This window comes from Pleurodeles waltl, chromosome 7, assembly GCF_031143425.1.
Source record: "Pleurodeles waltl isolate 20211129_DDA chromosome 7, aPleWal1.hap1.20221129, whole genome shotgun sequence".
Lineage (NCBI taxonomy): Eukaryota > Metazoa > Chordata > Amphibia > Caudata > Salamandridae > Pleurodeles > Pleurodeles waltl.
Genome location: NC_090446.1, coordinates 1,358,684,829 through 1,358,707,327, shown reverse-complemented (window position 1 = coordinate 1,358,707,327; position 22,499 = coordinate 1,358,684,829). Strand labels below are relative to the sequence as shown.

At 44.5% G+C, this 22,499-nt stretch overlaps 1 protein-coding gene across 6 annotated transcripts in view; it reads right to left on the bottom strand.

Annotated features, from left to right (window-relative positions):
• The window catches only part of LOC138246308 (leukocyte immunoglobulin-like receptor subfamily B member 4A), a 489,529-nt gene that overhangs the window by 35,053 nt on the left and 431,977 nt on the right, over positions 1 to 22,499 (bottom strand). For 4 of the 6 annotated variants that reach the window (XM_069200794.1, XM_069200789.1, XM_069200790.1 and 1 more), the window contains 3 exons: positions 22,159 to 22,203; positions 3,688 to 3,783; positions 1,870 to 1,897 (listed from right to left, as the gene is read on the bottom strand). In XM_069200794.1, coding sequence (XP_069056895.1) covers positions 1,870 to 1,897; positions 3,688 to 3,783; positions 22,159 to 22,203 — 169 coding nt within the window. The remainder of the gene's footprint in view (positions 1 to 1,869; positions 1,898 to 3,687; positions 3,784 to 22,158; positions 22,204 to 22,499) is intronic. The other 2 variants (XM_069200791.1, XM_069200792.1) reach the window with 1 other exon arrangement.

Sequence of the window (22,499 nt, the reverse complement as noted above, 5' to 3'; positions counted from 1 at the left end):
GGGTCTATAGTCAGAGCAGGAAGGGCATGGACTTTGTGGACTTCAAAGGCCTCTCTCTGAGTCTCCCTCACTTCAAAAAAGTCACTGGATATACGAGCTGGCCTTCTGGATATAAGAACTGGCCAAATCTGTACATTTCTGGACCTGAGGACATTCTGCCAGGAAAAAGTACTTCTGTGCTGCTGAACGGACTGCAACTCTGCTGGAACTCTGCTGGACTTTGCTGGACTCCTGCTTTGCAGTGTCTGCCCTGCTGCCTGCTGCCTTCCTTACCTGGGAGTGGAAGGACTGGACCTGCATCTCTACAAACCCAGAAAAAAAGTGACTCCAAGGGCTTGCTGGCCGGTCTCCTGTCTGAAGTCTCATGGACATCAAAGACTTCACTCAGCTCTGCTACAGCTTCTGGACTCTGCTGACTGTGGGTTCTACCTTGCCAAGTGGTGCTAATCCAGTCCTGGGCCCTTGGAATTGGGTTCTGCAGCTGTTTATTATAGAAATCTACACATCTTCATCACTGCACTGATTTGGACTGCTGCATCTCTCCTCGATGCCGACACATCAGCTCTGAGGACAAAGACATTGCAGCACCAACTGCACAGCTTGGAACTGGCGCATCGCCCTCAGTTCCGAAGTAATACCTTCACATTGCCAGCTGCACAGCTCTGTGACGACGCATCACCTTCATCGCTAAGAGTTCATCGACGACACATCCCTGACCACGTGGATCAGAACCGACTCATCACCTTCGCTCACCTTCACATCATCTCCTCTGCTGTACACATCTGATCTTCAACATTGACGCAGCCCTCCACACAAGGTACTTTTTCAGCGGGACAACATTGGTCCCTGTAGCTGGCCCACCCTCCATCGCGGTGGGCCTGGACTTCTGGATGTACCCCGGTCGAGCGCAACCAGACAGCACTAGTTGGTACTTTAAGTTTATAAGCATTATAATTGCAGACATTCTTCAAAAATTCATATCTCGACTTCTACTGATTGGACTTTTAGCGTTGTGGGCTTGTTTTGCTCATTAAATTATGCTCTATTCTTCTAACATGGTGTGGATTGTTTTTGTTTGGTGTTCTCTGTGTTTTACTGTTTTAAGTGTTGCACAAATACTTTACACATTGCCTCCTAAGTAAAGCCTGCCTGCGCTGTACCACACTACCAGAGGGTGAGTACAGATTAATTTATGGTGTGTGTCTGATTTAACGTGACTAGGGCTGTAGTTCCTGCTTGGACAGGGTGCACACCTCTGCCAACCAGAAACACATTTTCTAACAGCTGGCCTGTTGGCCCATCCCTTATTCTAATTAGAACCTAACCACAGATGTCCACATTAAGGCCATATTGTTCTGTGGAAAGAAAGGTAGGGCCTGTTGCAGTGTTTAGCAGTGAAAAGGCACTTTAAAAAAAAACATGAGTTCATGTAACAGAGGTGTGCCTGCGAGCTTCATTACCAGAATTGACGCTAAAAATATGAACAAAACTGAAGAGGGGCAGAAGCAGTGACAGGTCGAGTTGTCTGCAAAGCGGAACATGCATTTATGATATCATTTACGGACCAACTTCAATGTTAATATTATCAGAAGTTCATGGCTTTTGTTTTGAAAATGGTATTCAATACCCATTCCCAAAAAGTAAATAAATCTGAAGGAGAAACTGACGATCATTACACCACCAGGATCAGGATAAAGAAGCCCTTTATGAGCTTCAGTGAGCTGTTGCCTGACAGTATCGATTATCTATGATTTAGAGGGTAACTTCAGGCCCAATGCACTTGTTCATTACTCTGGAAACATCTGAAATGCACACAAAATGAATAAGAAGAGAGCAAACAAACAAATGAGCCATGAAAAATCATCTTACCTCTTCTGGATGTCGCCTTTCCCTTTTTCTGTTGAAAGAAATAGACAAACGTCTTAGGAAGACCTTACACCATGTGTAATATTTCCTTTTGTTAACCCTAACAAGGTCTTCTTTTTTAGATCCCATGTCTTGGACGTCTATTCCTTTTGTTTTCAGAGTTTATGTGAAATATTATCTCACTTTGCTCATCACCGCTCACAGTTGATGCTAAGCTCCTTATCTTCTCCTCATATCTTTGGACTCGAGCTTCCAATAAATTCCAGTTTTTTTGTCTTTACAGTTTCCATCTATCGATCATGTTTTTAGGTATTGTATACAGTTCTGGCCTAGCTCCCAAGAGCATCAAATCGTTTTGTAAATAAACTTTTTATTATAGAAGCGTACCAAACATGTGGTGCTGAATTTAGGATTGCTGAAGCGAGGATGTGATAGGGAGAGGATGGGAATATATAACGGGGCCTATACTAGCCAACATATCATGCAGTGGCCAATTATACATTTCCTTGCCTATATTTTCAATTTGGCTGCACAGGGAGCTAAGGTGTCTTTCAAAGAATTACAAAGTTGATGGGTAAAGTGCAGAAACCAGGAACAGAACTCAGGTCTGATGATCCTTCTACTAGACCAGCTAGACAGTTCTTCTCTACACCACAATGCATAGTAAATTATTTTCTTCTTGGATTTTGGTTGCACTACTAGAGCTCTCTTATCTGAAGCTTTTCAGCCAGATAATGTAACAAGCCATTGAGAGAAGGAATGGACTGTGCTTTGTACTCTGACATGATTGATTTTCCTTAACTGTTATCACCTGTTGTATTCTTTGGTTGCCGGGAGGATCACAGCCCCCTCTCTGGGAGGTATCTCTCATGTGGTTATCCTCTCTCTCAAATGGCATTGGGGTTGCTGTGTAGGGTGGTAATGGTAGTGTGTTTGAGCTGCCTCATATCGTTACTGATGAATGTTTGAATTACTATACTAATGCTGTTGTAAGTATTTTATGGATATCACCCACTGATCTGCAACAGTTGACTCATGCGATGACTAAAAAAAGATAACTCGATCAAAAGTTTATTTTTAAGCCCGAATACAAAACATTTCTGTCTGGCACTATTTCACGTTCATGTTGGTAATTCTATGCAATGCTTACTCCAAACATCTTTTACCACGGGGTCATTTTGTTGTGGCGGGGATGTGTTCTGTTGTTTCTTGTGCTGCTGTGTGTTTGTGCTCTATTATTGCAATTTGATTTTGTTCTGTCGTACTGCGGTTGTTGTGTTACATTCTTATTATGCCACCTTATGTTTTAGTTGTGTTTTTATGTTGCTTTGTGTATGTTCTTTTGTTATGTTCAGTTTATTTTAGATATGCCGACAAATGGTGCTACATTTCTAGCCTAAAGCACCACATGCATTGAAAGTTCCTGTGACAACCAATCATTTCCCATCTTCTAAAGTGGTAAAATTGCCCTATTCCAGTTCTTCAGTTACGTAAAATACCAGTCAGCCCAAAACTGTGGCAGAGACTGCGACTTAACACTCTCAGTGCGTGTTTTATGTATTACGGACCCTTGTCTTTCCAGTTCTTATCCAATCACAGTAACACTTCCTTAACCGGCCATTAATGTTCCTATAATCCCTACTCTCAACAGCTTTTCTGGTGTCACCTTCAGTGATGGCTTGATCACCCATGTCGGTTGCGTTTTTAATTTGTTGAAAATGTACACGTCTGCCGCCAACACGGCTTAGAGTAAACTGGAGATATCTGCACACATGAATTCATACACTATTCAATACACTGCCTAAAAGAAAAAATACTTACTTGGCTTGCATTTGATGTAGAGAATAAGAGCGGCAGCAAGGATTACTACAAGTAGGACAGCACACACAATAGCGATGATGATGGGTGTTTCCTGTTCTGCAAAACAACAGGTACACAATGGTGTTTCTTTTGAAATGGTGTGCAGTGCAATGGAATAGCCAACACAACAGTACTTCTTTTTACCTGTGTGCACTGCAGTAGACTAGCCAACACAACTGCATTTCCTTTTAGCTAGTGTGCAGTGCAATAAAATAGCCAACACAGCTGTATTTCTTTTTAGCTCGTGTACATTGCAGTAGAATAGGCAACACAATTGTACTTCTACTTAAAATGTGAGCAGTGCAATACAATAGCCAACACAACAGTTATTCTTTTTAGCTTTTTGCAGTGTAATAGAATAAGCAAACAAACAATGTATCTCTCCTCTGTGCTAATCATATTGCATTACCGGTCTCTAACCCAGACCTGTTAAAACAATAGGATTACCATAGAGGGCAGATATATTTTTTGTTTGGTCAGGTAAACCCTGTCCCTCTATGTGAGGGTGTGCTCTCATTTTGCAGCACTGCAACAGCTTAGCCATTTTCTGGAAGCTCTTCTGAAAAGGCCTATGTGTAGCTAGTCCTCTGCGTTTGAAAAAGAAGCATCACTGAGGAGTCAGAAACTCTGGATGTCATTGTGTGACTTCCAACGCATGTGTACCTTATGCTTGAGAAAGATGCGGACTAGTATGACTCAGTCAAATGTGAGGAGTAACTATAAGGAAAGGGGGAAGCCAGAGGCGTGATTAAGGATGCTCAAGACACATCTTGTGAATTTCCACAAAGCAGAAGGCTTTGTGGAGTCACAAGGGTTGTGTCACAGTCTTGCTTCTCTACTGAGCACAATTAACTAATGCAGAAGCAGTGTGAAGTGCCGCAATCAGTTTTCATGAGGAGATCCTTTTACTGGAAAAGGACAGTGTTTTTGTTTCCTATCCCTGCCCTTCAGTAAACTATATATGGTAAGACTTACAGAAATGTCTTTCTTTTCTTTTGGCACTTTGCTACTGCTTGCTTTTTATAAGAAATGTTTTGCTTTTCGTTATCAGTGTCATTCCAAGAAGGCGTCATTATCAGTGATGTACATGGATATTGTCATCATATCCCTTTCTCTCAAATGTTTGACAGGAACATAATGCACACTTGTTAGATATTGTTTATGTAATTGCAGATACAAGTTTGCATACATAATCAGTTGTTTAGGTACATACCTGCGTCAGGGATCCTACCTGAGCCGTATAAATGCACCTCACACAGACAAGGTCATTAGAGGGGGTCCTTCCAGATGCCATCTATGCTACACATCACCTTGCTGCAGAACTCAGTCTTTGTGTCTCCACAGAGTCTGACCTAGAGACCTAATTCCAAGTTAACAAGAGATGAGGGGTGCTTCTCATGAACATGGTACTGGCAAAATAGGGTTTATCACACCTAGCCCTCGGTTGGGTAAAGATTAGGCTTGCTCTGTTAGAAATTTCATATCTTATGTTTATTGCAATATGGTGGGGGGTTTTATATTCACAACTCTCATCTTCACGATTTTGATTTTATCATTGGTCATTATCCTAATTATTGCAGCTCATGCATTTTATCGTAGATTGCAGTCTTTTCAATAAATATATTGAAAACTCTCCTGCATCTCCTTCATTACATGTGTGTGTATGAGACGTATTGATAATGAGAGAAAAGGGTAACTTACATTCCACCACCACTCCCCTGAGGAGTTGACTCTAGAGTCAGCTCTGCTAGAATCCTCCTCTCTAAAGCTAAACATTACAGGATCTAATTTATAACATTAGGTTGATGCAGTGAAAAGCTACTGTGTTACGTCTATTGAAGCCTGGCAACGATTGCTGGACGGACAGAAAACAACAGCTGGCCCTTGCTGTGCCTGCTGAGCAGTTGGAGAATGTACAGACAGAATTCTAGGAAAGTGGTTGCACAACAAGTGACATTACTGTGTGTTTCAAAACAATGTCACAAAAGACAAATGTGCAACGTACAACAGTGACAGAGCAGAAACATCATAATTACTAGACTGCTAAGAAATGAGGCATAACTATAGTGAGCCTATGAATGGTCCTCATAACAGTTTCAGTCCCTTTTTTCTGCTTCTTTCTCCTCCTAGTTAAGTGGGCTGAAAAGAGTTTTGAGCCTGCCTTCTAATCCAGCCCTGAGTAGTCTTCTGATATTGAGTTTTCCTTCAGCACCAATCCCAAGTCATCAAGCCCAGCCTGCATTCCCCAAGCATATATGCCTTTGAGCACTAGCTAGATGCTTCTGTGTTCAGTAGTAGTATGGTGTCCCAGCTCTTGGTAATCTAAAGTCAGGAAAAAGCCACAGAAGCCCAATGGTTCCCACTTTTCTCAAGGTGCTGAGCAAGTCACCCTCTAATGGTCCCAACAGCGAGCTGGGACTGTCGCTAGCTCTGGATTTAAAGCCAAACACAAGTTCAAGATGTACAAGTCAAGAGAGTCCCTCCACTCCAGAAAGGGGGCTAATCCACATGATAGGTCAATTCTTCCTCTTCTGTGGTCGCTCTTCTTCTCAAAGCATATTCCCTGTGCAGAGGCCCAAAAATAGAGGTGAGGAGTTCTAGAAGGTGCAAGTACCTAATGTGAATTTGTTACTTTACAATTAACCCCTGACTTGCAAATCCTTGGAACAGTGCCAGGGTGTCCAACCTGCTATACAGTACTGTGGGAATATTCAACATAGGAGCTTAAAGCAACATTAGAAAAGATTTCTCTATCTGGTCCAAACTCTGATCCACATGTTTGGGTGCTCAACTTGAAGCTTCACACAAACCTCTTTGTGGTGACCTGATCCACAGTTCTTTCTTTCCTGCCTTTGTCTACTTGCGAGAATCCCACCCAGGCTTGACCTAGAGGCAGCTAAATATCTTGAGAAATATCTTCCACAAGACCTCCTCTTCCAAGAGGAGGCTAATTGTCAGGATACATTTACTTTTCACAGAGAGTCTTTAAACTGCCATCTGGCCAGCAGCTTAAATTGGTCCAGCAAGGTAGTTGAAAGCATGGATGCCATTAAGGTTGGCTTTGGTAACAATTTCCAGTTTTTGAAAGGACATAATAAACGTATTTAAGCAAGAATTACTTTGTCTATGCTGGAGTCAAATTGTGGCAACGAAAGACCTTCTACTTTCCTATGCCGTGCCAATCAAAAGTTATATTTGAGGCACATTGTAACTGAAGTATAATAACAGTTTAAACGTTATAGATTTTACAATGCAGTCAAAGGAAAGAGAACAATTATTTGTAAATTCAAAATTGAAATTAAAGATCTCAGTAGGCCAGAACTAGTTTATTCTGAGTCCATTCTGCCACAGTGCTCCCTGTGTGCAGATGTCCATCTGAGTTAGACAGTAGTCTTCCTCCCTCAATCTGCACTTGTGGCCACCCGTGGCCACTTGTAACCTGCAGAGAAACTCTTACCTTAGCTGTGCATCTGCAGACCTTATTTTAAAAGGTGGGCGTCAGTGGTTAGAGCTTAAAAGCATTTTAAACAGAAGCTTGCAGAGTGAGCCCCATTATGGACACAAACCAAAAGGACCAAAAACAAAAAAAATGAAACTTTGCAGGTTGTATACATCAGGATGGACGTGGACAAGATAATCAGTTATCCTTTCTGGAATCTGTCATTGTGAATTTGAAAGCTTTCAAATCACTCAGTTTATATAGGAGACATTTCAAGTAGGTTTGGTCCTTTCTATGCTGAGGGTGCGGTGGTGTGGCATTATAGTGTTCAGGCAGTTCTGAAGTGTTCTGAAAGCAGTGGAGTCTGTTACTTCTACTATACTGAGGAGATTGCAATTAATCATGGTGGAGACATTACCCCTGGCTTTGGCTGTTCTACAGGTTACATAGCTTTCACTTTTGTGGAATCCTCCAGAGGCCATTACCTCTGCTACATACGTAGGACTTAGAAGACTTAGGGGGTCATTCCGACCTCGGCGGTCTTTTCAATAGACCGCCAAGGGACCGCCGTACGGAAGACCGCCAGTGCTGGCGGTGTTCCGCACGGGCCATTCTGACTGTTGCCAGCGCTGCGCCCGTTTCCAGACGAAGCGCCGCCAACAGCCATACTGGCGGCAGGCGGGGAAGTGGAGGTAGCTCCACCTCCACCACCACGCCAACAGAACACCACCCAGCGAATCACGATCTGTAATTCGCTGTGGCTGTGTTCTGTTGGCGTGGCGGTGTCGGCGGAGCTGCCCCCATGGGTCCCGTTCTCTCCCGGAGGATCACCAGGAACAGGTAAGGTGATCATCCGTTAGGGAAGGGGGGTGGCGGGGTGTTGTGAGTTGTGTGCGTGCATGGGGGTGTGCGTGTGTGTATGTTGAGGGGGCGTGTGAATGCGTGCATGAATGCGGGGGGTGTGTGTATGTGCATGAATGCATGCATGAATGCGGGGGGGTGTGTGTATGTGCGTGAATGAATGCGGGGTGTGTGTGTATGTGCATGAATGCGTGCGTGTATGTGTGTGTATATGTTGGGGATCGGGGTGGGGGACGGGGGTCCTGCAACCTTTTGGGGGTGGCAGGGGTGGTGGGGGGGGGTAGGGGAGGGAGTCGGGGTGGGGGTTGGGGGAGACCCCTATCAGTGCCAGAGAAGGGATTCCCTGGCACTAATAGTGCTTACCGCCATGGATTTCATGGCGGTCCCAAACCGCATGAAATCCATGGCGGTAAGCCGGGGTCAGGCGGGTTGGAATACCGCCGGCCGTATGTGACGACCGCCGGGCTGGAGACCCAGGTCTCCAGCCCGGCGTTCGTTACCGCCGTGGCGGTGAAGCGGCGGCTGGCCATGGCGGTAACCGCCATGGTCAGAATACATGAAAAAAGACCGCCAGCCTGTTGGCGGTCTTACCGCCGCTTCACCGCCGACAGCCACGGTCGGATGACCCCCTTAGAGTCTCTGATCACTTGGCCTCTTACGGCATGGCTATTCAATACCATTTTATTGGCAGACCTGGGTCTAAATTTGTCCTTTAAGAGGCTTCTAAGTTTACAGACCCCACATACCGAGCAGCAATGACGCTTTAGTCCATGGACATATGTTGACTGGAAAGACTGGGGGCCTGATTTAAATTTTAGGGGATGGATATTTACTGTCCAGGCAGTGGTTACTATCACCCCATCACCCTGAAGGCCAGCTTTTCCCCCAAATCCAGAGATGTCCACCGGCCTGTGACATATCTTAACATTAGCAGGAACCAACATCATGGCGGTTCTTGTCAGTGCTGTAAAAGTCTGATGGACGGCTCTGTCAAACAAGCTGGCCATCCGTCAACCTTTTACATAGTTTTTCATTTATCAAACACAACCTGTAAAGCGGGAATATGTTTTTGAAAAATTAAAAATGTATGACCCCCCACACCATGGGAGTTTCCTCCCAAGGTGTGGGGGCCAATATTTAGTTTTTTAACTGTTCTTCACTGTCACATTTTACCTGGCGGTAAAGGCAGCAAATAAAATTCCCCCATATGCCCACTCTAAATTAGCTGAACAGATAACCACTGATGATGCATACTCCATTGGGCTCTCGGAGAAGCATGTCGGTGATTGAGCTAGAGTAGGCATTGTGGTCGACATACTTAAGGTCTGCCTGTCTCTAAATTGGGCGGGTGTACCATGAGTTTGTCTGAGAACATGCTCCGGCTCTGTTGCCCTTAGGCAAACTCTAAATCGCCCCCTACATTTAATTTCTATGTGAGAGTAAAAACTTACTTTTTAAATATTGGGACATCCGGTAGGCCAGCCTTGAGCCGATGGATCTGATTTACTACTGCTATAGCTCAAGAGTTAGCAAATAAGGGGTTGCCTGGTAGCAATTCAGGATGTTCCATGATGGGTATGTCTGTTTCTTAGGAAAATGCTTAGGGCACATAACTGAAATCTGACATCTGCTGGGTCATGACATAAGTATTTGCTTCATAATTTGATCTCCCATTATAGCTTGCTGATAGGAAGTAGAATTTGGGCCATGGATTTTTGCTTCCACTTCTAAGACGTGTAATTCAGATTGCCAATAAAACTTGCTGGTGTGTTACATTTCAGAACTGTGGCATGTATTGTATGGATCATATTGAAGTTGGGGGATTGTTGCTTGGTAATATCCTCATTGGTTTAAGGACTTGAATGAGGATTGAGATGAGGAGGTATTGGTATGAAGAATGAGATGACAGGGTAATGCTATGATCCCTTACTAGTGATTCCATTACACCACTTTTCTTTTCTTCATCCTCGAATATACAATGCAGCTTACCTCCAGGGACATTATTCTTTTTTGTTATAGTTAAACTAACAGTCAACACATTAGTTTTTTTGGTTAAGGCTGCCCTTTACTAGTTCACCCAGGTTGGCACAGGGGAAACAGAGGAAACCCTAAACTTGGATAGCAGTGAGGTGACTCCACCTCAAAAGAGCAATGTCATTGGTAAGCGATCAGTGCATTCTATGGATCTCATTCTCCACCGAGCTTTTTCAAAGCCGAAGTCAACAGCACAAGTCACACAAGCCAGGTCTTCTTTTTTTGTATAAATGTCTTTTAACTGTCTTTTTATTCCTGCATTTATTGATGATATTGAACTGTGCAACAGTCACCTATTTTATGGTTGGATAACCACGGAGACGACACTGAGGATTTTTTTACACCAATACGGTAGGACTACAGTAGTCACAAACCCGATTTGTACGTGCACTAATGCCTGGTATATGCTTAGTGCACACTGTGTTCCCATTTGTTTTGGCCCAGAAATGTCCCACCAGCTAAAGGCACTGGTACTTAAGATACATGGAAGTGGGCTTTCATGGCCGCTTAGTCTTGGAGCTCTTGATCAAAGTTCCACATTCACATCTCTACAGGAAATTCATATGCAAAGAGAGTCTTTGACAGGGCTTGATGGAGAGTCGGAAAGGGCCCTGCACTTTCGGATTTCCCTATTTCTTGCCTGAAAGCTTGCTTGGTGGTGGATGGTACAGAACCTCCCCATCACACCGCGGACCTGAGACTTTTTTTCAGCTGCATCACTCAGTATTCAAAGCAGACCCCTCTTAGTAGTTTGGAGAATCTCTAGTGGCACAGAGCTCCATCTCAGAAGTGAGTAGAGCAAGAGTGCTAGGGATCAGTAGGCAAAGGATTGCAAATATTTGCAGGTGCAAGCCTAGAAACTCATGCTGCATTACTTAGCTGTACCGATTGGAAACAGTGAAGTGGCTTGAAAGTACTGTTGAATATAAACCCTGTGCAGTTGGGAGTCTCCTGAAAACAGATACACTGTTTGAGGTTTTGGCGAGTCTGAGAAGAGGATCACAGCTGAGAGGGCTGGGAGTTCTGTCCATGAGCCCTACGAGGGATTTATAGCAATCTATCTGAATGGTCAACGTTGAGTGGACTGCTGAGAAGCAAGGGGCTAGTTTAGCAGTCGTAAATAATTCCCAGGAAGAGAGTGAAATCTGCTAGGTATGGAGGTGAGGGTTTTATTACGGTGGTACTATTATAACCCCGTAGTTTAATTTGCAAAATATAAATGCTGTAACCTAGCTTTTAATTTAAAAGACCTAGTGGTGCTTAGAATGCCAGGATTGCTGACTACCTTAGATGCCTAGCCTTGATTCAATCTCATGTCTCCTTCTTCCACCACCTTACACTTTCTGTCTCGTTATTTCACTTTTGGCAGTTCTCTTTTCTAATCCTTTCTTTCTCTCGTTGTCACATTTTTTCCATTTTATTTTTCCTTCTCTTTTTTCTGCCCTCATTCATGCCTTCTCCGGGTCACAGTCTAAAGATGAAAATTAAGTTCCAGTCTCCAAAAATAAGTGCTGGTGTCCACTACCTGCGCAAATTCAACACTGTTTACAGTTGGAGTATTACATAGTGTTATAAAACCCACAAAGATTTCTCTTGCAGAAGGGAGGCCGTTGCTGTTCCTGGATTTCAACCCAGACACCATGCCGAGGAAAAACAACACACTTTTAGAGATTGGAATAACCTCCTGATTATTGTGTTGCATGCTACCACCTGAAACTGTGATTAGAGTTTGGGCATGATTTAGCAGTCGGCAGAGGGGAATACTTCGTTATAAACGTGATGGATATCCCGTCTGCCATATTATGATACCATTTTGTACTATGGGGATCGTAATACAGCGGACGGGATATCCGTTACGTTTGTGACAGAGTATTCCCTCCACCGACTTGTAAATCAGGCCACGGAGATCTGGGACACAATCTCTTCCTTCATCCTGGACATCATCTTCCTCACAGAGACCTGGCTGAGCCCCGCCTCCGTGCCAGACACTGTCACTCCCAAAGGCTACAAGATAACACACCGGGACTGAACCAACAACGCCATCCCTGACCTTATTGCCCCCAATTGCCATCGACTCCAAGCACTACATCTTCCTAGGTGATCTCAAATTCCACCTTAACGACCCAGTGACACCAACACAACGACCTCCTGGACACTATGAGCAACATCGGCCTCAAGCATCTGGTCATCAACTCTACCCACATAGCAGGACATTCGCTCGACCCCATCTTCATGTCCAGAACAGAGTCAAGTACAACCACGTCTCGCAGCTAACCTGGACCCACCACTACAGCATCCACTTCACCACATCAGGACCTACCAACACTGGCACCATGCCCCCACAGAAACTGGAAAAAGATATCAGAAGACCAGTGGAACAAGACTCTCAAATCCCACCTCCCAGTCACAGCATCCAACCCAGAATATGCTGCAAAGAACTTCTCCCAGTGGATCACAGAATGCGCCAACACAATCGCTCACACCAAGCGAGTCAAACCCAAAGGAACAGCCAGAAGAGTCAGCTGGTTCACCTATGAGCTGAACGCTACCAAACGCAACTGCCTACACCTAGAAAGCAAGTGGCACACCAGTAAGAGACAGGAGACCATACAACCTTCAAGACAACACTTAATCAATATCACTGCCTCCTGAAAGAAACAAAGAACACTCTAATAGACTGCACAGAAGCCAGCACAAACCACAGCAAATAGCTCTTTGCCATTGTGAAGGAGTTCTCCAACCCCACAGCCACAGAGAAGGACATCACTTCCCTCTCAAGATATGTGTGATACCCTGGTTGACTTACTCCATGACAAGATCTCAGTCATCTTCAAAAACTTGAAACCTCAACCCCATGCCGCAGTCAGCATCAGCCTGCTCACACCCATGAACCCAAATCCTGAACAATTGCTCACCCAGTGGGTCCCTCTCACAACTCAAGCCACAATCTCCATCATGATCTCCTTGCACTTGGGAGCACCCACGGACCCCTGTCCCCACCACATGTTCAACCTGGGGGGGGGGGCAAAATGATTTATTCCGAGCTCAAGAAAGTCCTGAACACGTCCATCACCTCAGCCTCTTTTGATGAGTACTCGAAACATGCTGAAGTTATGCCCCTCCTGAAGAAACCACCACCAACCCAGCAGATCCAAAGAACTACCAGCCCATCTCCTTGCTCTCCTTTCCAGCAAATGTTCTCAAGGAGGAAATCAATCAGCAACTCACGAAACCTGACACACAACAACCTACTGGACTCCTCTCAATCCATATTCCAAGCGAAAAACAGCACAGAGCCAGCCCTGATCCCAGCCAACGACATCAGGGGCCTCCAGGACCACAGCGAAATGGCAGCCTTCATTCTCCTGGACCTGTCAGCTGCATTCAACACTGTCTCCCATCACATCTTGATCCGCAGACTCCACCACATCAGAATCCAGGGAGACGCCCTCAAATGGATCACCTCATACCTCACCGGAAGAACCCAGAGGATCTGTTTCTCACTGTTCACCTAAGAAGATCAGTTGCAGCATCCCCCAGGCATTGTCCCTCAGTCCTTTCCTCTTCAACAAGTACATGGCCCCCTAGGTAAAACCCAGTTAGGTCGCACAAACTCAGCATCATCTCTTACGCCAATGACACCCAGCTCATCATCTCCCCTGTCAGAAGACCCCTCCACCACCAGAACCAACTTCCACAGAAGTATAACGAACGTCGACTGGATGGAGGACAACTGTCTCAAGCTCAACATGGACAAGATGGAAGTCCTCATCTTTCAGAACAACACCTAACCATGGAACGAAGCATGTTGACCTCCTAAACTCGGCCTTCCCCTGCCGCAACAGACCACGCCTGCAACCTCGGCATCTTTTTGGACAGCAAGCTATCTATGAAGAAACAGGTATAAGCAGCCTCATCTGCCTGCTTCCACACTCTACATATGCTCCGCAAGATCTTCAGGTGGCTGCCAGCCAACACCAGAAGGACCATCGCACAGGCCCCCATCACCAGCAGGCTGGACTATGGGAACACACTCTACATTGGAATAATTGCACACCTCCTGAAGAGACTTTAGACAATACAAAACTCAGTGGCAAGACTCATCCTCAAGCTCCCCAAATGGTCCCACATCACATTGCACCTCAAGAAGCTACACTGGCTCCTGATCCAGAAGAGATGCCAGTTCAAGATATTGACCCACGCATACAAAGCCCTGCACAATGAAGGGCCAGCATACATCAACAAATGCATGACCGTCCACCAACCAACTAGACATGTACAATTCCCCTCCCTCTTCCTCGCAGACACCTTCGATCTGCTGAATCAAGAGCAGAGAACTCTCCTTCTCACACCTGGCTGTCAAAGCTTGGAACGACCTTCCCCTGCACCTCAGGACTGCTCCAATGTTCTAGGAATTCAGGAAAGGACTCAAGACCTGACTGTTTGAATGAAGAAATCACCACGGAGCAGTCAGCCACTCCAGCACCTTGAACCCCTCATGGGTGATTTGTCACGCTTTATTGATGCAGGCAGTATGACACCAGACACTTGCTCATCTATCCCAATGCAGGGCACACCGCACCTATTTCCCTGATCGCCACGGTGGCTAAGAGGAAAAGAAGCATTGCTAATTCAACAGAGGAAAATGACAGCGCAACTCAAATGATGCCCATACCTATACCTACACAGGATAGTGTAGATATAGGTATTTCGGTGAATTAATATTGTACCAGGCTTAGCCAGATTTTAAAAGAACAATTCTTATCAATTATGGAGAGATTAGAGCGTATTGAGTCTAATTTGCTCATCAGATCTGATGTTACCACCACAGATCCCGTAGTTGTGCCCACAGAATTGCAGAGCAATGCTTTACCATGCTCAGCATCCTCTATTGGTCACACCCATGCAAAGTATTCCACACTACCATAGTGCTCGAAGCCAGAGCATGAAAATGTAGGCAGTTCCAAAACCAAAATACTCCCGGCTAGCTCAACTAGGACACCCAGCATCATCAGTCAGGAAGTTAGCATTCAGAGGGATGCTTGAGGTACAGAACAGATTCTCCTCAGGGATACACCCCAAGAAACCAGCTGTAGTGGTGCAGCACTTAATATGTCACCATCAGCTTGTCCTTCTGTCTTGTTCTTAGCCAGCATCCCTGAGTTGAGAAGTAATCAAAGGGAAGCTGGTGCACAGTTTACACAAAGAGCTACACCGGCTCTCTACAAACAGGGGCTTTAATACTACTAATGGAAATCAGATTATCGTGACTAGGTGGGCTGGGTGGTACCTTCCTGGACATTTTTCATTTATATTTGTTTTATATCTAGAACAATTCATTTCTGTCTGCCACCAATGCACATTTGTGCTCGCTGTTTAGTTTTGTGGAACACTTAAGAAGTAAAGATTAGGAGACCTTTAAACACACTAATATACTCTGTGGAGACTTCAGTGCCAATGTACTGGTTAATATTTTAATCCTGGCTTTCAAGATATTGATGCTATGGGCAATTGCAGGGATTGCAGGGACAAGAAATTCGGTTACCATATAGCTGCGCATGATTTAATCAACAGGTTTGAGATGGTGACGGAGGAATCCCAACTTTCCATGGGAGAGGATGTGCCTCATGAATTGATTATATGTTTCTGTCACAGGGTCTATTTGACTATTTAAAACATGGGGAAATTATGGATGCGAACTACAGGGACCATAATCCTTTGGTGGTAATATTTTCCTTCCCAATATTGACTGTGGACTGTCCCACACAAACATTAGTCCACCCCAAACCATATAACAACAGGCTTAGGCTTGTTTAAATTTACCCGGCACTTGACTGTTTCTGGCTACCATGGTACAAAGCAATTTTGATTGCTTTTTAGAATGTCTTAAGGAGTGAACTCAGGCTTAGCCTTGTTTAAGTTTACCCGGCACTTGACTGTTTATGGCTACCATGGTACAAAGCAATTTTGATTGCTTTTTAGAATGTCTTAAGGAGTGAACTCCCACGTCTCACTGGGTTAATACATATATAAACAGCTGTAATGGCATTTATTTAGGCTTATTAAAGCCCATGCCCAAAGCAGATGCCATCCCACGGTCAAGGACGGTTGCACAGAGCATTGTCTTCTAGTCCAAGGGATGGTGCGGAAGTTGAAACCTCACGTTCCTAGTATAAACAGGAGATAAAAAGAAGGAAAATTGAGCTAGATAATGTGAACTGGGAACATCTGCTACTTACATCCCACAGAAGAGATCAAAGGGTGTTCTTGTGCACAGTTAATGCTTTTAAATCGAACATCTCTCCTGAGAACCATTTAAGTTGTCACATTATAGACAATGATTGGTTGGTACCTTTTAAGGGCACTTATTGTGCTCTCTCTCTGACTGTTGTCTTCTCAGGGTTCTTTGTAATGGTTCTGGCACATACAATAAACTAATATTTGAGTTATCTGAAGTATCAGATGCGATATGTGGGAGGCCTACATGCTAGGCCCTGGGTCCTGATGCGATGGCTATAGACCTTCCTCTCCTGACCAACTTTTTTAACTGTCTTGTCCCAGATTGGTAACCCAGTACTTGGTCAACTTCTTTAATAGTGCACATATTTAAAAAAGGGAAATTACTCCTACTTAAAGTGCTATCAACCAATTTCCCTTACACACACCTCAGTGAAAATACATGGTGGAATAATTCATAATAGATAACAGAAGTTGGCAGGGCGACCAACATCATTAATGGCTGTCAGTATTGGATTCAGAGAAAAGGTAGGGACAGTGAGCAGTGCTTAAAAATAAATGTAATTATTGGGAAATATGCTATAACAAGGAGCTGCCCATTGAACTAGGATTTTATAGATTTGCCATCAGCGTTCGACAATGTTGATTGCTCCAAACTTTAGCTATCCCTACTGGATTCGGGTCTGGCACTGTCCTAACTACATATTTTGTCTGCTTTTTTTATCAGGACCAGGGTCAGATTTGGTGGTTGTGGGGACCTGTTGAACTAATTGTCTCTATTAATGGGTGGTATGAGAGGGTTGTGTTCTCGCATTGCTCCTTTTTGTTCTTTATATAGAGAATCTCAATCCATCACTTGTTAAGGCTTGCCCCGATGTTCCCATGGTTGTCTTCTTCTTGCTTTATATGTCATGAGGAGTTAAGCCTTCCGTATATAGAAAACACTGTAAATGGGGACCTATCTCTGTGAATATCCGTCTGGGTCAATCCTTAAACAACACTAAATCAATCCATAATTAGAAATTTCCTTTCATGTGAACATTTGCTTAAAATGCCATGGCTCACCTATGGAAAGCAATGCTTTTAACAGGATAGAGCTCCCTCGACCTTTGTCATGCCATCACCTGTTCGTGCAGCAGACACAAATATGGTCAATGCATTATTCATTGAAAGGTGTGGTCGCACAAGGGGGAATGTAGAGTTACACAATTACTGTTAGCTCCTTTAAAATCTGCATTATTCTTCATTGAAATCATTGATTTTATTCTTTAAATACCAATCAGTATATTATTGAAGCTACTGTGTAATTACTCCATCAGGAGGTATTTGTGTTTATGCACCGTGTTTATTTGCTGGCTTGCTAGGGCTTCCTTCAAGGTAAATGAGTCCCTTCCAGCCTGTGGTTGTTTCTCGGCTGATGGATGGATGAACATTGGACCTGGTCCAGCACATGACCCAACAAGTGAAGTGGCAATGTGACCAGCCCATGCCGCCTTTCACAAATACCATTAGTGGTGTGCAGCCACTTCACCATAAGCACAACCAGTGGTATGTTGTTACTGCCACGTCAGGGAGGCCATGAGAATGGATTGCCAGCACTGGACCCTTACTCTCCAGTGCCATCACTAGATCATTACAAGGATGTGCTAGTACTAGGCCCTCACCATGGAGGGTTAGAACAGTGCCCTTACCCTGCAGGGCCAGCCTGGTGCCATTATAATGCAGTGCCAGCAGTGGGTCTACACTGTCCACTAACAGCTATGGCCCCTCACTCTGCACTGGTTCAGATCTCTCCATACCATACTAGACCCCTAGATATCTACATTGTGTTCAGACCAGGAGTCCCTCGCCTCACAGTGCCTGCCCAGCAGGATGTGACAACACTTGACCCTCACCTTGCTGTGCCAGTTTTGTGCCTCACTCTCCAATACCAGATGTGGCTCTCACACTGCACTGTTTGTTTATCTTTTTTATGCTACATGAGGCCACTATGGACCTGCATGTGCTTTTGGTCAGGAATCCCAATGACACATAGGTATTTCAAGACCGCTTAAGGTTACAATACCATCCTTATTTCCATCACATTTCTCTATCTCACCAGTGCTGTTTTCACTCGGGAGTGACACCTGCATTTGTCTTGTAAAAGAAGAATCTATCCAACCTGAATTCATGAAGTCTTCGTGTTTTTTGTTTAATATTAAGTTGGACCAATCAACCTTTTCATTTGACCTTATATCATGAAATTCCTCTTTGTCCTCTAATTTTCCTTATCTTGTATCTATCACTACATCAGTGGTGAGGTCTGATAGCTTGGGTTGTGGGTGCAAGAGTTGTTGTGCAGAGGAAAGTACCTAGAGGATGATTCGCCAATAGCTGAATGAATGAAAACAATGATATGCCTCTGTAACTGGCACTGTCTGCCTAGGGGCCTAATTTAGACATCAGCGGACGGGCTACTCCGTCACAACGGTGACAGATATCCCGCCGGTGGGAATCTAAATCCCAGTAGGAATAATGGGATTCAGATTTCAGCGGACAGGATATCCAGCCCATCTAAATCATGCCCTATATTGCTGATTGGAAAAGGTGGGTCAGAAAACAAGTTTTAAGCCTTTGTCGAAGGATGAAGTTATTGGCTTTGATAGGTAAACATTGTTGCAAGGTGGTCAACTTTTCGGATTGGTGAGTGACTTTGCTGTATGGTGAGTAGCTTTGCTGTAGGTGCATGTTGTTGAGAGGTGGCTGTTCTTGCTTTGACAGAATTGCCCTTGTTCCTTGGTTATCAGCATTATAATGTGGTTGTGGAATCACTTGGTTACCAGGTAGTTGGCTTGGTTTCGGGGTGGTTGACTTTGCTGCAAAATGGCTTTGTTGCAGGGTGGACAGAATTGCAATGAGGCTGTTCGTATTGTTGAAGATGTTAATTTACAGTGTATTCCATAGTAGGAATGCTGTTTAACCTGCAGAGTATATGCATCCTGGTGTGTGTTAATGGGATCTATAGGAGACTTTTGTGAGAGGAGCATATGGTGTATCAAGGGTTGTTTTGTAGTAATTTGTTTTTGAGGTATTTTCGAGGTGCTTCCGTAGGTAGCTGACAGCTAGAGCAGAGATTTTGGTGCAGAGATTTTGAAGAGATGGCATCCTTGAGCTGCTTCTCCACTACCATTCCTGTAGCAGTGACCTGGATCACTTTCAGTTGTGGGTTGTCTGACTTGACAGTCCAGGGTAGAGTGAGTCAACTTAGTCAGTAGTTGAATGTGGACTACTTCTCACAGGTGGCTTCGGGAGAGGTGTACAAGAAGACAGAAGTGTACTGAGGACATCTGAGTGCCAAGGATGATTCTGAAGTCAGGGAAGGTTTCTAATTTTTTCACCTTGGTGCATGAGGGTGGGTGAATGAGTGCCCAACGGTGAGTACATGAGCCTAAGTTGGTTAAGGGTTGTTGGTTGGATTGGTGACAAATTCCACTTTGCTTCCAATTACTTTAAGGGAACTCCCTGTCATCCAAAGACCACTGAGGTGAGTCAGGTTTCCTGGGCTTTTCATACTGTTTTTGTGACATGGACATCAATAGCACTAGGGTGGGAGAGTGCATCTGTTGGGAAAAAAGAGGGGCTTGTTCCAAAGTGCTGCACTATGTAGAGTCTGCAACCTGGGCCTTAACCTTCCCCTCTCAACGGCACAAGTATGGAGGGAGGGGAAATCGGAGATAACCCTTACTTCAATATGAGGAACAGTGAATCAAATGAGACTTCCCCAGACATCCATACTGTGCTTCCCTTCCCACAATAAGTGAGTCATGTTGCTTCGATCACGGACAACACAATAAGGAGTTACATTTTGGTCTGTGTGAGCTTCACAATGACAAGTTCCACAGGAAATGTTTACACATTGGTGGGTTTGCAGGCCATGGTTGTATATCTGTGGGTGGCAGGAGCGCATTTTCTTGTTTGCGGTCAACCAAATTTATATTTTATGCAGAAAATGGTTCCAAATTGATGGGTGAGCTGGAGAATATTTTCATGATGGCGGTTTATGCTGCCACCTACCCCTGTTTGTTCCCTTTTTATGGATTACCAACATTGGCTGAGACCAGAAAATCCTACTTCAATTGGTAATTACATAGCATATGTGTTCCTAGTGGTGGCATACCTAACGCATACTCCCTTTGAGATACATTACTATGAGAACATTTCCTGGCTGGCGGTTTATCTGCATGTACTAACCTGTGGGGGAGTTCTCTGGCATGGGTCTTACTACTGGTTGGTTGCAGAGGATGTATTTTTCTTTTGGAGGGATACCTAGAGTGTGTTTTCCACTGTGGGTTTCCCTGCACTGATCTCTAAGAAAGGTGCGGGCCTGGTTTGTATAAGGTGAGGGTTTGTTGTGTGTATCCCAGATGGCTATTACCTAGGTGCATTCAAATCTTGGTGAGTCAGTCACTAAGACACCTTTTCTGTTAATTGGGTATCTGGCTCAGCTTCCTGATTGGCATTTCACTGCTGGAGGGGCTACCTTATCATTTCCCTCACTTGATGTGTGTTCACTCTGGCAGGTTACCACAGGGAGAGAGACTCTTCTAAGCCATAGCCCACAAGTCTACCCCTAAACGTAATTACATGTGACTATTTGTCAGTACTGCTATGTATTATACAAACCTAAGAAAATAAACCTATTTTGACAAGTGTACCTGTGGCAACCGTGTATCTACTTACTTTTATATTCTTGCTTCACCTCTGCAGATGGGTATGTAAAACTAAGCTTTAGTCCTGAAATTTTGACCTGAATCACTCCCCTCTGTTTTGCCTCCATAACAAGTGGTCAATCAATCAATCAATCAATCAGGGATTTGTAAAGCCCGGCTAGTCACCTGTGAGGGTCTCAAGGCGCGTGTGTGTGGGGGGAGGGGTTGCTGAGGATAAGTCGAAGAGCCAGGTGTTGAGGCCCTTCCTGAACTGTGACAGGGTGGGGGATTGATGTGGATGGGGAGGGTGTTCCAGGTCTTGGTGGCAATGTGGGAGAAGTATCTTCCTCCGGCTGTGGTTTTCCGGATGCGGGGGACGTTGGGAAGGGCCTGGTTGGCAGAGCGGAGTTGTCTGGCGAGAGTGTAGAAGGAGGGTCTGTGGTTGAGGTAGGCTGGTCTAGTGTTGTGTAGGGTCACCCTGTCTTCCATGGACAGTGCAAAGGGGTGACCGCAGAAACGAGCTTCCTACTTGGAGCTGCTGATGGGGGTCCTCTATGTCTTCTGTATTTTGTTCTGTCTGATCTTCCTTCGATTGGGGCCCACAGTGGGTCACTGTGGTCTTTTCACTAGTCGGGAATGCCGGAGATGCGTAATGAAAATAGGCTTCTGAGAACTGTTGGTAACCGTGCATGATAAACCTTTGGGTGATAGCGACTTCCCATATGTGTAAGGTCAGTTTGTGTTTTACCATGGGATGGGTTTGCCATAAAAATATTTTCATCTAAAAATGGGCTAATAAGGCATGCAAAATGGTCGGGAAAATATTTGCTTATGCTGCTCTGCATTTTCAACCGCAATGTCTTATTTAGGTGTCAAAATACACTGGATGCCAGTGTCATTGCAAATGCTTAGATTGCTAGATTATTGAACGCTTACATTAAGCTGACTCAGCACAAACCTGCTCACGGGGTGAGTTAATTGTTTGGGCCAGCTGGTCTAGTAATTGGCCAACAAAGTACCACCTGAATCACACAGTTTGAACACTGATCTGTATTAATGGCACAGCGTTGTCATAGCCAATCAGAGAGACATTTCATCTTGCCTATGGTCCAAGTGAAAGGAGGGGAATTCTCCAGGTTGGGGAGAAACGTAATGTAAAATATGATCACTCACTTATTGGAAGCGGGGTGGAAGCCACAGTAGTCTTCTGTTTGTCATCTGTAAAAAAATGGACAGTGCTATATATAGTCTGCAGTGAACATGAAAATAGGCAGAAACGTTGGACTCACTAACAGTGATATTTAGCAAATAATCAGTTTTAACGTGATGGCTAGTAAAAGTGACCCACTGGTACAAAGTAACGTAATGTAGATACTACTGTTGTGGTCTCCGTCAACCTCCCAAAACAGAGAGCTGGTGCCATCAACCTCCAAAGGGTCTATCTTCTCTCTCACTGTGCTGCTTTCACTCTCACCAATATATGTGGAAAAACATTGACATAATAAAATTAAATA